This window comes from Aspergillus pseudotamarii (genome assembly GCF_009193445.1).
Source record: "Aspergillus pseudotamarii strain CBS 117625 unplaced genomic scaffold BDV38scaffold_2, whole genome shotgun sequence".
NCBI classification, from domain to species: domain Eukaryota; kingdom Fungi; phylum Ascomycota; class Eurotiomycetes; order Eurotiales; family Aspergillaceae; genus Aspergillus; species Aspergillus pseudotamarii.
This window is the reverse complement of record NW_022475016.1, coordinates 43557-56882: the sequence shown is the minus strand read 5'-3', so window position 1 is coordinate 56882 and position 13326 is coordinate 43557. Positions and strand designations below refer to the sequence as shown.

Genomic DNA, 13326 nt, shown 5'->3' with positions numbered 1-13326 from the left:
CTTTCTTTATTTTCTGACCATTCTCATATCCAATCGCAATACTTTTCTGCCTCTTTAAAACGGAAAGGAACAGAAAATGAAGTAATTGCCAACGTCATAAGCTAACTAGGCTCGTATTTGCCTAGAAATAGACAAGTGTACACAACAACCTTCAATACTGAAATTCTGAGAACATCTTAAATTTCAAACAGAATCCACTCCCAAATCCATGTTACCGTCGTCGATCACAAGGCGCGCTCCCTTTATGCATGCATTGCCATGGTAGATAGATACGTACATGCATAACGATCACCCTTCGAAGGTGCTCCCCGCATTTAGGGAAGATACCGACCGAGAATCAAGCTACATTCCGAAACTACGCAGCATAGGTATGGCGAGAGCCCAAAAAAGAACGCTGTGCCACCTCGCAGGGCACAAATAGCCGACATTGACGAACTATTCAAGGAAAAGCGGGCGTACCTCGGTCACACATGACGGTCCGCGCCATCGCGAACCAAGCGGCATCAGTGCGTCCGGACCTCGATCGAAGCAACTTCGCGGGGAAGAAGCGAAAAGGGTCTGAGAAAACCCAATTCTTTTACACTCCGATGTAGATCCCTGAGAAACTTCTCCGCCGCCCGCAACGATTTCCTTTTTAGGTTGTAGCCGAGTAGACCTATCGTAGAGAATCTAGCGATCAAGAGAAGATGCCCGCGGCTCTTCTTCACAGTGGTGCCCTAAACCCGAGTTCAGGTCTTTGAATTATTATTATCCCCCGCTTCTTCCTGTTTCCCTTGTTCTTCCTTTTCTTGTTCCCCCTCCTGTTCGGTGGTTGCGCCGCCTTCTTCGTTGTTGATACCGGTCCCCGCTAGCCCTTCGATAACTTGGGGGCGAATGATGTCGCGACGGAATGTGTCTTCTTGGAGAAGTCGAAGTGCGCGGAGGGTAGCGCCAGGATGAGTTAGGAATTGGGCGTATTCAGGGGTTTTCCAGTAGGAGTAGAGGTATGCAAGATACGCAGCGAAGGCCTGCGCGTCAGGATCCGCAGTGTCCTTAGTCGCGTCGCCTTCATCGCCAGCGTTGGAGACTCCCAACAGATGGGGGTATGTGACTGCGAGGTGCGAGAGATAGTATGGGTTGGCCAGCGAGGAGACAAACTCGAGCTCGAGAGTAAAACGTGGATTTGTGAGAGTCGGCGGTGGGGGTTGTTCAGGTTGACCAGTACGTGGTTGTGGCTGATCCATGGCGTAGGGCCCAATGAGTTTATCAAACCCCTGAGCGGAGGTAATTATAAAGGCAGTTACAACGGCTGTGAGCGATAGATTTATTTATCGTGAAAAATAGTGGAGGATAACGAGAAAGGTATGGTCGGTAAGGTCGAATGGGTTGTTGCTGTTGGCGAGTTGGAGATCAAAAGTGATGACATTTCTAGTAGGCTAAGCTGTGAAGGGAAAAGGCCGTGGTGCGACAGTTAAATATTGTTTCACCTTGACTTCGTTCCATCTATTCAACACTGACCCACTCCCCATTATTCAGGCTTGTGTGAGACTTACGCTCAGGTAGCAGAGTAATAATTATACTATTATAATACAATTACAATTCTTAGAAGTTGAGTATCAATAGTCCCCGCAGAAATTCATAGTGCAACTACAGCCTAGTGCCCGTACAAATTCCGATAGCGGGGGAGCTCACTTTGATCTCTTCTTGGAGATATATATGCCCTCCAAATTGTTTATTCTCATCGCCTCCACTACGTGCGAAAAAAAAAAAATGTGTGAGATTAAATCAATGTGCACTACATACTAATTCCTGCCTAAGTTTAGCTGCAAAAAAAAAAAAAAAAAAAGGAATATATGCCTCTATATGTGGGCACGTGAGGGTGAGAGGTGTCTACGAATATATATTAAGCAATTCATGCGACGAGTCAACGAACGAGAACCGAGAATATCATGCTAAGTTGATGTCTGTGATTTGAGCCTTGACCCTTTATACAGAGACAGCCACCGTCTACTATCCCTAGACCAGGCATTGTATGATGTATGAGCACCAGAGCCAAGCCTGCCCTCGTCGAGGAACATGCTATATATGTAAATCCCACTCCGGTGCCCTAATCAAGCCTTGGCTATGTCTTCTAATTCTTGTCACAGCCCTAGAGCAACCGATACTATTTCTTTACTAAAACTATTTAGAGAGTGAAGCTCGTATCTCGTGCAAAGGTTTCTCGCTTCGATGGAGTCCCGATCTTAGATGGTTAGTAACCCAATCCACTCGTCCATCACGCTCCTCCATCCATGGTCCACGGAAACGTGGACGATGAATGATACCATTTCAAGCCCCTCTCATCCGAACATAATCAAAGGAAACCATTCCATTATTTCCCCCAGGAACAGCCCACGTGCCCAGCCAGAACCTTGGCATGGTACTCCTTGCCAAGCCACTCTTGGCTTGGCGGAGGACAAGGGCCGTCATCCAAGCTTCCCATTGAACGCCCAGCTTCTGCACGTGTAGAAGATGGTGGATTCCGATTTGTCTATAGGACCCTAGCTAACGATTCCCGATACAATTCGCCAAGCACAAGGTACAAGGATTAGCAGCTTTCGAATGAGATTATCTCCCACGTAGACTTAGCCCGCATCATTCCACCCAGTCAGAGATGCATCACCCGTACACAGGAGATGAGATAGCCATGCGAGGGTGGTATCTGGCCGTCGCATTCCCTTGGCATTCCATGTTTTAAAAAGGCACGTTTCTCCCGCCTGGGAATTGATCTTCCCTTGTCCTTCAGCTGCAGGCCCTCGTTTTCCACTTTTGCCTTGAGGTCACATCATCTGCATCAGGATGAGGCTCTTCTCAATTGCAGGTGCGGCGTTCTTCGCCTCCTGTGCTGTTGCCCAAACTTACCAGCGCTTGGGTGGCTGCCCAACCTTGGGCTGTGTTTTCCCACCTGACCAGTATGTCTTTTATCCTTTGATTGCTGTGACTTCAAGTTGGTGCAGCTGGTGGCGGTACAGAAACTGGAGCTAATTGTTGCACTACTACTAGGGCGGATTTCCTTCCCGGACAGTACTTCGACATCCGCCTTGAAGTCCACTCGCCGGTCAACGGCTCTGAAGCTCGCCAGGGCCAGCCTGATCCGGACTTCAAGTTCACTATCGCGAGGAAAGGTGAAGAGGGCGTTGCTGCGGCAGAATATTTTGAGATTGAGGAGCCGGAACTCGAGAGATGGAACTTTACCTGGTACGAAGGTAGGTTTGGAACCGCCCCGATGGATAACAATGTGGCATCGGCTAAGTGGTGTAGACCTCTTCGCGAAGGATGCGGACAAACCTTCTCTCGTCAATGTTACTGCCAAGGCATACAGAAGGGTCGCTCTCCACGAGCCTGGAGAGTACGAGGCGACATTAACCTATTACGGCCAGGAAAAGACGGTTGCCAACTGGCTGGTGCGCGACCTCCCAGAAAAGCGACGGGCCAAGAATGTCGTTCTCTTCATCGGAGACGGCATGACAACTAACATGATCACGGCGGCTCGTTTGATCGCGCACCGCAGCATTAATGGCAAGTACTTAACCAAGTTGCAATTGGACAAGTTTCCGGTCTTGGGCCACCAGATGACCCACTCGATGGACTCCTTCATCACGGACTCGGCCAACTCAGCCACAGCACTCTACACGGGCCAAAAGACCACAGTGAATGCTCTGAATGTCTATGTGGACTCGTCGAAGGATCCTTTCGATGACCCGAAATTCGAGACCATCTCCGAGATCTTCCGCCGCCGGTACCCCGATGCCGGCATTGGAATCGTCTCGACCGCTTTCCTGGCTGACGCCACCCCTGCTGCCTTGGCTGCTCACACTCGGGACCGTGGCGAGTATGACCACGTTATTAGTGCCTACTTTGAAGGGTTGACCAAGTATGAGTGGACGAACTGGGACGGGCCGGACGTCCTCCTCGGCGCCGGTGCGGAGAACTTCGTTACCAGCGAAGACGCGCCTCGGGATTACTACGAATTGTTCTCCGAGAAGGAGTATAGTATAAGCTGGAACAAGACCGCTCTGCAGGCTGCTCCGAATGACACCAAGGCCCTAGGTGTTTTCTCCACATCCAACCTGGCTACTTGGCTCGATCGCAACGTCTACCAGGAGAACCTTCGCAACCAGAGCAACTATCCAGATGGCTCAAAGCGCGACGCAGATGATCTTCCTGGACTGAAGGAGATGACCCTCAAGGCGATCGACGTATTGAACGCCCGGCATGAGGATGATGGCTGGTTCCTCATGTCGGAGGCTGCCAGTATCGACAAGCAGATGCACTCCTTGGATTACGACCGGTCTCTGGGCGAACTGCTAGAGCTGGATGATACCGTGCGCGCCACGATCGAGAAGCTCAAAGCCCTTGGACAGCTGGAGGATACTCTTATCATTGTTACCGCTGACCACGGCCACGGATTCGACGTCACCGGCTCGGTTGACACCGAATACTTGAACGCACAGGAAGATGATCGCGACAAGCGACGGGCTATCGGAACCTATCAGAATTCGGGACTCTCGCAGTACACCGTGCGCGGCCCTAACGCCTTGCGGTACTCGGAAGGGGTCCATTTCCCGGCCCGCTGGGACCCGCGCTACACTCTGCATGCCGGCGTGGTGGCGTTCCCCGACCACCAAGAGAATTATGAAGTGCACAACGAGGGACCCCGGAAGCCCGCGGTGAAGCGCAGTGGATCCGACGGCTACTTTGCCAACTACAAGGATGCAGTGACTGGGTTCCTAATCAACGGCACTCTCCCCGTCGATGCGGACCAGGGCGTGCACTCGTTGACGGATGTACCGGTGTTTGCGCAGGGCCCTTGCCAGGAGCTGTTTGGTGGCGTGTACAGCTCGGTGGACATCTTCTTCAACATGGCCGAATGTCTCGGGTTGGCTGACCATGGAAAGAATTAGGCTCTGGTTGTCGCTTATTTTTCTTTGCTGTTTTCGCGGGGGGGTGGTGTTAATTGATTGTTGACTGTAGGACTGTGGATCATGTACAGTAAAAACTCTAATGAGAGATCCCAGATGAATGAGATAAACCCTGAATTTCTTTAAGCCCCTACGTGGAATGTTGACGTATATCCTGGGTTTTTCCCCGACGTCATCCTTTTCGACGCGACGCTGGACTCCGTACTCCCTGCAGAATGCAGTCGGAGGCTAGGCCGTTCTACTGTACTTTGGTTCAGAAAACCAACGGAGAGAAAAAGAAAGCCAAGGCGCAAGATTCCGTCATCAAGCAGCCAACGAGCAGCATACCAGCGATATCTTGTTTGTCTGCCAGCCAGTGCCAGGGCGTTGCAATGTAAGGGTCCTAGTGGATAATTGCCAAGAAAAAGGATAACGTAGGACACTGACTAACAGCGTCGATCATTGAGGGACGAAAAGCTAAATTGGCCGCTGATCCGTTGCAGAGTGAAGCTGTTTGTGTTGTTATGAGGGGTCACTGATGCGAAGTACCTGATCGGAATGATATAGAATCGAAAAAACCCGATAGCATTGAATGCAATTGAATTTTTTTTTACTTGCCTCTTTTGTCCACATTCTTTGTGGAAAGTTATTTTGAGTAATGCGTGTGTGGAAGGGTCAAAGTTGGTGGTGGTGGTGGTGGCGTATTTTTCTCAAAATAGAATGAGCTTCAACGTGAGTCCCGTGATTATCACCACCTCAATACGAAGTACGGATTGGTTGGTTTGCTCTGTATCTTACATCAAGGAAGTAAAATGATCAATAGGAGATTTCCCGTTGCTTTTTCTTTCCCCCAGAAATGCAGAACCCTCATGTACAGTACCTGCACCTGTACCTGTTTCTGGTGTGCCTAGTAATGCCTAAGATAGATTAGTGATCTGGTTGATGATTGATTTCTGGGGTAGCAAGTCATGTCCGCTCTAGAGTCCAAGCCCGGGACTAATATACGGAGTAAAGCATGGCGGGTAAAGATTCAGAGAGACCGAACGGAACCAATACATTGACTAAGTGCTGATGGGGAGCAGTCCGTCAATCAGGAAGCGAGATGCCTGTCCACCGATGATAAATTACAAGGGTTAGGTTAGTGAACCTCGGGAGGAAGAGGACGGTCCGTCTCGGCGACAGTACTAGTACGAGTAGTAGCTTCCTCTAGTACTTGTATTGTGTACTTACTCCAGGATAATTGTTACTCAAGCTATCCATGCATCCCCGCGGGATTGACTCGATGGACCTTGTTCTGATGACCGAATATTCGAGTGCATTGAGAGAAACAGAGAGAGAGAGAGCTCAATTTGCCGAGCAATCTAATCGTAGGATAATTAAAATCTATACCCACGTGCTGAAGGTAGTAACCCCAACCTGGCCATTGGAGTGGATGATGTCGATCTGTATTTTATTACCGGTGGTGGTGTTCACATTCGATTGTTTGTTGGTATCGATTTATAGGTCAAATGTTTTGATATCTAGATGGTGCATTACTGATCTCTTTGTCTCTTCACCATCTGAACTAAATTAAAGTAGAAAGCAAAATCAAAAGACCTACAGCTACTGAGAGATCGAAGGATTGTCACTTTCTCACTTTTCTCTGTGCAGTGTTCCTCTGTCCAATGGAGAAATGCATCTCCATGAAATCCACCTCGTTCTTTCCTCCCACCCCCCTTTTTTTATTAATTCCCTCCGACGATCCCTTCCACTGGACAGGTCCTAAGGGGCGCGCCGCCGCTTCGTTTCCCGTCAATCAACCATCACTTTTACTTTACTCTACACAACTCTCTTTCCACTCCTTCCTTTCTACTACTAGGTACTAGTCATTTCCCGTCTCTCTCTTTCTTCCTCTTCGCACGTTTCCTTTCCTTTCCTTACTCTTTCTTCTTTCTTTCCGCCCACACACCCCTCCTTGGATCGGAAAAAAAAGAACGAAAGGTCAAATGAAAGAGACAAGGGGATTTCACCATCCACGCAAGCTAAAATACTAGTCCCAACGGTCTAATCTTGTCTCCATAACTGCATCTCCGAAATCTCCTGCAATAAAAATCCCCCTCCAATCGTCACCGGCCCCCTGACCGACTTCCGAGGCATCGCTGTTTCACAAACCACCAGCTGGGGGGGTTTTTTTTTAATTTTATTTTCTTGTTTGCTAGCTCGGCGCTTGCGATCGATTATCGCATTATTAGAGCTCTCCTTTATTTCCCGTGATCGTGTTTTATGCTTCCCCTGTCATCCCCAATCGTCGCTTTTCACTCGCCCATCCTCGTGGACGCATTGCGTGTTCCGCAAACATGAATGCCTCTCAGCAACCTCCCACGCTCTCATATGCTTATCCACCCGCCATGGCGCTGGGCCCGCAAGGTTCGTCATCTTCCTTTGTCTGGCTGGGCTCAATCGCAGAACGTTTCACATCGCTGCGGGGCCCGGCTCCCCTTATCAGTGTTGCTTCATTCCGTCGTCATTTTAGACCGTGTCTGGCCTGCGAGAGCTTGAGATAAACTGACATGGATTTTCTATTTCTTGTACAGTCTCCCCAGTTCGTCAGCCGTCGCCACAAGTCCCAGGGGTGAATCTGGGCTCCAACAACCCCTTTAGAAACCGTGCTCTCTCACCCTCGAACTCGATTGCCTCAGGTAATCGCCCAGAACGACCAACCTCGACGAATCCTTTTCTCGACGATTACGGACCCCTGTCGCCACAGTCGGCGCCCACTGGCACTGGAAGCATGGTGTCCCCCATCGATCGGCCCGATATGACGAACAATACGCGCGACCTCTTTGTATGTCTCCTATTGACAGATGTTACACCATCCAAACTGATCTAATTGTTTATCTGTCTGACATAGGAAAACCTCTCGCTCAACTCCAATCCAGCCCCTCAGCCAACGGGCTACCGACCCGCTCCGTCTCGCCCCGATCGGCTTTTCCAGAATGGTGGTACTTCGAGCAGTCACCGCCCAACTACGTCAAGGGAACGTCCGGAACGCCGGGAGAAAGATCCGCTAGACATCTTCGCTGACCCGCCGAGTGCAGGCCTGCCGAGGCCCCGGGACCGTGACCGTGACCGTGACCGCCGCCCTCGTCGGAATTCCGAGTCGTCCATCATGGAGCGTCCCAAGCTGCTCGACCCAGAAGACGAGCGGCGCCGACGGGAAAGGAGGCGGCGGGAACGGGAAGCTCGTCATAGGGACGGCAAGCCTCGCTCCTCGAAAAAGGCCAACTACCAACTCGACATTATTGACAAGCTCGACGTGACTAGTATCTACGGCACAGGAAGTGAGTGGCACCATTTGACACCGTATTTTATTTCTGAAGCGTCCGACTAATTCGTGGGTAGTGTTCCATCACGATGGACCGTTTGATGCGTGCAACCCGAACCGTAACCGCAAGGGCGTACGCACAGCCCCCATGCAAGCCTTCCCTGCAGATTCTGCCAACATGGCCTTGGGAGGCGCTGGTCCCGTCAACCAAAACATTAATCTGGACCTGTTCCATGGAAGATCGGAGCAAGGCTATAACGATTATGGCGCAGTCGAGACTCGTAAAACAGAAGGCGTTAACTTCGATCCCACGTCGCGGATCGAGCCGGTGCATGGCGAACAGAGTATGGGTTTAGGAACCAGCACCTTCTTGGATGGGGCTCCTGCCAGTAGGGCCGCCATCCAACGCCGTGAGAGCGAGAATGACCAACAGATCAAACAAGGGACGGGGGGTCTGCAACGGAAAAAGAGTTTGGCGCAGCGACTCCGTGGGGTGGGCAACCGCCCGTCCAACGGCCGTGTGGTATCACCTGAAGCATCATATATGGCACCCGCGGGCTCCGGCCATATCGGAACGATCAAAGCCAACGAGAAGAACCCATTCTTCCAGGATTATGATGACGCGTGGGAGAAGAAAGGTGCTCGAATCGCCGAGGAATCACAAGGACTGGGACGAGCTCGTTCGTCTAGCAGTCCTAAGCAAAGTTCCGGCCTAGAACGGAGACACACAGAGGACCGATCATATGGATACGACGAGGGTCGTAATGCCAACGGGAGCAGTGGCGGCGGCTTTATCAACCGGATGAAGAGCTTGCGCAAGCCCCGCCCCGAGAGACGAATTAGTGACGACTGAAGGTCTTGAGATGTCCTGTTATCATCTTTATTCTGTACTCCTTGCATTGGGACCGTATAACTGGTCATTAGGGAAGATACAGATGGAAGAGCACTGGATCGCATCATTTCACGGCCCACCAGGAGAGTTTCCAAAGGCAGATAGCAATGTGGCTTGGTCTAGTACCTCAGGAAACCTTTCATCGATTGACAATGGGATATCATGACTACTACAATGATGCCCTATGAATCTGGTGGGAAAGTAAGTCCATTCCCGCAGGAGGGGTGGCAGGGACAGGCGAATATAGGATAGCCTGGGGCTGTATATGGTGGGTGGTACATGGTTTTTTCTTATTTATTCACTTGGCAGCGCGGATGAAAATGGACGGCGTTGGTTGATGGTTAGTCTGGGGCTGGGAACGGATGCCTTGGGCCTGGTTTTCTGTCGTTTCTATGTGGTTTCTTTTCTCTTTAGTCATTTCTCTCAAATCACATGCTGTATGTCTTATTTGACTGATAGTTGAACTCGGTATTGACAACATTCAATCAACTTCGCAAATGCACCAGAACACAATAAATACTGTGAAGACCTAGAACTCCACAACCCGAATGAAAATATCTCTCCATCAAACCCGTAAGAAAAGATTTATCCAAATCAGATCAAATCAATCCATCATCCACACATATTAGTGTACCTCTTTCATATTTCTATTTGAAAATAAAAAGGAAAGAACAGAAAATGATATCATAGCAACCCAAATAAACCCCCATTAATTAGCGTAAACCCCGCACAATCCGTAAATCACATGAGATCTAGTAAGCCCGAGGCGCAGTCGGCTTAGGAATATACGGATTCGGCGCAGCAATACCCGCTTTCCGTCTCGACTGAGGCTTAGGTCTAGATAATGTGTACCTGTTTTACAATTGTCAATACCGTATTACTTGCAAAGGGTGGAAAAAAGTTTTGAGGGGAAAATAACATACTTGGCAAAAGCGCGCGAGAGAGCCTTCTTGCAGGAAACCTTCTGACTGCCGATGAAGGAGTCGACTGTCACTGCTATTGCGCGGTCAATGTCTTGACTGGAACAGTATTCTGATAGACGCATCTTGCAGAAAGATTCTGCGATACGCATGATGGCTTCCAAGTGACGGACCTATGGATGTGTTTATTAGTTTTTTCTTTGATTGCTGGGGTTGTTTGGATGTTTGTGGGAGCTTACGGTAATGGGGTATGCGCCTGTTGCGAGGGATTCACGACGCATGTCTGCGAAAAGACGGGCGATCTTGTCTTGATCGATTTGGTAGAGTTTCGGGTGGCAGCGTTCACGGGCGTAGAGAATGTATTTACGAAGGAGTTCCTGGGGGATTTCGCCTTCTTTCTCTTCTTCGATTTTGCGGTTTGCGGCTTCGCGGGCGGCGATTTCTTCTGGAGTGAATGGGATGCGGTTACCTTCCCTGTCAAGACGGTAGCCTTCTTCGTCGATGCGGTGGCCGTCGCTATCGATTAGGTTGCCTTCTTCGTCCCTCAGGGGACGGGCTGGGTTGGCGCGATGGTGGGATTCAACGACAAAATTGGCGAGGCGTTCGTCTTCATCAGGATCCACAAGATCGCGGACAACGCAGAGGATGTCGAAACGAGAGAGAATGGGTTCGGTGAGCTCGACGTTGGCGTTAAAAGGTGCAGTGCTGTTATAGCGGCCCCCGATAGGGTTGGCTGCTGCAACAACGGCGCACCGCGCTTGAAGTGTGGTGACGATACCGGCTTTGGAGATGGAGATGGTTTGTTGTTCCATGGCTTCGTGGATGGAGGTACGGTCCTGGTCATTCATCTTGTCGAACTCATCAATCAGGCATGTACCGCGGTCTGCAAGCACGAGGGCACCACCTTCCAGAGTCCATTCGCTGGTCAATGGGTCTCGGCGCACACTGGCTGTCAAACCAACGGCACTGGCACCTTGACCTGTTGCAAAGACCGCACGGTGGGCGGTCTTCTCGACGTATTTGAGGAATTGGGATTTGGCAGTACCGGGGTCACCGAGAAGTAGGACGTTAATGTCTCCACGAATCGACATCTTGCCCTGGGCTTGCTTGCTGACACCGCCAAAGAGAGAGAGAGCGATAGCTGTCTTCACATCTTGGTGGCCGTAGATACTGGGAGCAATGGAGCGGACGATCTTGTCTACGATTTCTGGGTCTCGCGAGAGCGCGCGGATCTCACGCTCATCTTCTTCAGTCAAGTGGAAACCAGCCAGCTGGTCGTGAGACTTGATAACATGATTTGCTTCGATGATAGTGGCGAACACAGGGAATCCGTTCTTGTTGTTGAGCTGGGCATCGTAGCTGTTGCGATAGATGCCAGTCACTTCAACTTCGTCACCAGGCTTAGCGGAATCAATGAGATCGGCAAGAAGAATGACTTCGCGCTGGCGTGGAAGTCGTCCGGCAGGAACGGAGCCAGGCGATTCTTGAAGAGTCATTTTTTGGTAGTTGCGGTAGACGGTCTTCTCTGAGTTGACGGTGAAGGGTCCCTTGGACTGGCAGTTCTGGCAGTAGGAAATCTTCACTTCTTGACTGGCTTCCTGCTGAAACGGCCCCAGAGTTATATTACATTTGCCGCAAACGAACATGATATACTTCAATTGCGGGAACACACCACTGCGGCGCGTGACGACACCGGTGACACGCACCAGGGAGTTGAGATGAGACTGGCGCAATTGACGTAGAGTGCTAACGGTAGGAAGGTCAATGATGCGAACGTGGATCTCATTATGGATGTCGTGGTATTGGGGGTAATGGAACAATGTGACATCAAGAGCAACCTGGTCGAAAACTTTCAGAACCTCGGTGGGCTCATTAGCCACGAAGTATGCCAATACAGCCCTAGTGCTGGACAAGTGGTCGTAGGAGACTTCAAGAGAGGCCGAGTTAACCTCACCAAGAGTCTTGATCTTGTTTCCGTACACCGAAGCACCCGAGTCGTCAGTGAATTCGGTCAAGAATGCCTTGAACTCTCGGTAGATAGAGCGCAGGACTTGAGGCTGCAACACCCAGTCTGTGACATTGGGGGCTTTGATATCCATCATCTCTTCCAATGAGAGCTCTTCCATGCCACCTTCACCCATGTCGATATCTTCTTGGTCCTCGTCGTAGTGATGTCTCCGCCGGCGAGGCTGGCGGGTAAGATCTATGTTTTGGTCATCATCGTCTTGCAGAAAAGCACGAGGCATGCGACTGCGCCGTGCTAGTTCCCGATCTCTCCTGTTCAAGCGAGCTTCCAGTTGGCGACGGGTGCCTATGTCTAGCTCGTCTTGTTCTTCGTCATCAATGTCGGCTCCTTGATAACGATCGTCTTCTCTGCTAGTGTAGTCTCTTTCGAAGCTGTCACCGAACAGGTCAATACCCTCCCCTTCCTCTGCCATTTCGTCAAGGTCATCAATATCTTCCAGAAGCTCTGCTTCTTCATCGCGGTCGTCATCTGCATAAGGAAGCATGGGAGGGGAAGAGGGGGGAGCTACAAAGTCAGTATGGACACAAAACAGATTCTTTCTTACATGCTTTGACTTACGACTAGAGGGGGGAGCGATTGAAGATGTTTCATCATCGGGCTCTCTGTCTCTCTTGCGACGGTTCAAATTCCCTAGCCCGCGATTTGCGGCGGTATTACTGGGGCGAAGTGGTGAACTGTAGAGATCTTAGCCTTGTTCCAAGCTGAACAGCAGGGAGAGAAAACGAGAGAGAAAAAATTTGGTATGGACAAGATGCGCGACATGCAGGATATAAATTGGTACATACCTCATTGTGTGTGTATATTAGTGTGGGAGATGGTAATTTGAAAGAATGACAAAGTGAACCAAACCCACAAATGTTCCTGAGTGAGGGTCTTTTTCGTCTGCTGCGAGGAGGAGCAAAGGGAGGGATTCAATCAATTGGTTGCTGGGGCGGTGATGCGTGCGGGTATTGAGAGACGCGCCAAAGCGCGACATGACGCGTCGTTTCAATTAAACCCGGTTTAGGAAATTTTATGACTTGGTGCCTGATTATATACCCCAGAGGCCCAGGCATAGTGTGGTGGCGCTAGTATACAAGCTCTGGAGGCTGGAGCAAGTCTCTACGCGCTATCCCCTTCTTAGTGTCTCTCAGAGACTGAGAGCTTAGGACATTTATCTTTCGTCGTCTGATGTGATTATCGTGTTTGGTGGATACAGCTATGGAACAGATATATGACCCGTGATGCGCTCAACAACCAACGTCTCCATGGTCCAAAAGTAGTTG

At 50.3% G+C, this 13326-nt stretch overlaps 4 protein-coding genes across 4 annotated transcripts; 2 read left to right on the top strand and 2 right to left on the bottom strand.

Moving 5' to 3' along the window:
• Positions 1 to 31: 31 nt before the first annotated feature.
• Positions 32 to 1371, bottom strand: BDV38DRAFT_232825 (mediator of RNA polymerase II transcription subunit 31). Its single transcript, XM_032053083.1, has one exon. The coding sequence runs from the start codon at positions 1221 to 1223 to the stop codon at positions 729 to 731; it is 495 nt and encodes a 164-aa protein (XP_031919193.1). The 5' UTR covers positions 1224 to 1371; the 3' UTR covers positions 32 to 728.
• Positions 1372 to 2652: 1281 nt separating this feature from the next.
• Positions 2653 to 5039, top strand: BDV38DRAFT_61820 (alkaline phosphatase). Its single transcript, XM_032063649.1, has 3 exons — positions 2653 to 2930; positions 3022 to 3224; positions 3280 to 5039. The coding sequence occupies exons 1-3, from the start codon at positions 2818 to 2820 to the stop codon at positions 4920 to 4922; spliced, it is 1959 nt and encodes a 652-aa protein (XP_031919192.1). The 5' UTR covers positions 2653 to 2817; the 3' UTR covers positions 4923 to 5039.
• A 1981-nt stretch (positions 5040 to 7020) lies between these two features.
• On the top strand, positions 7021 to 9228 carry BDV38DRAFT_61769 (Pal1 cell morphology protein-domain-containing protein). The gene is made up of 4 exons (XM_032063647.1): positions 7021 to 7325; positions 7493 to 7743; positions 7810 to 8239; positions 8301 to 9228. The coding sequence occupies exons 1-4, from the start codon at positions 7256 to 7258 to the stop codon at positions 9074 to 9076; spliced, it is 1527 nt and encodes a 508-aa protein (XP_031919191.1). The 5' UTR covers positions 7021 to 7255; the 3' UTR covers positions 9077 to 9228.
• A 532-nt stretch (positions 9229 to 9760) lies between these two features.
• On the bottom strand, positions 9761 to 12969 carry BDV38DRAFT_61803 (MCM DNA helicase complex subunit MCM2). Its single transcript, XM_032063648.1, has 5 exons — positions 12847 to 12969; positions 12620 to 12735; positions 10275 to 12565; positions 10039 to 10208; positions 9761 to 9967 (listed from the first exon to the last, which is right to left on the bottom strand). Exons 1-5 carry the CDS (start codon positions 12849 to 12851, stop codon positions 9868 to 9870), a joined length of 2682 nt encoding a protein of 893 aa, XP_031919190.1. The 5' UTR covers positions 12852 to 12969; the 3' UTR covers positions 9761 to 9867.
• Positions 12970 to 13326: the final 357 nt, after the last annotated feature.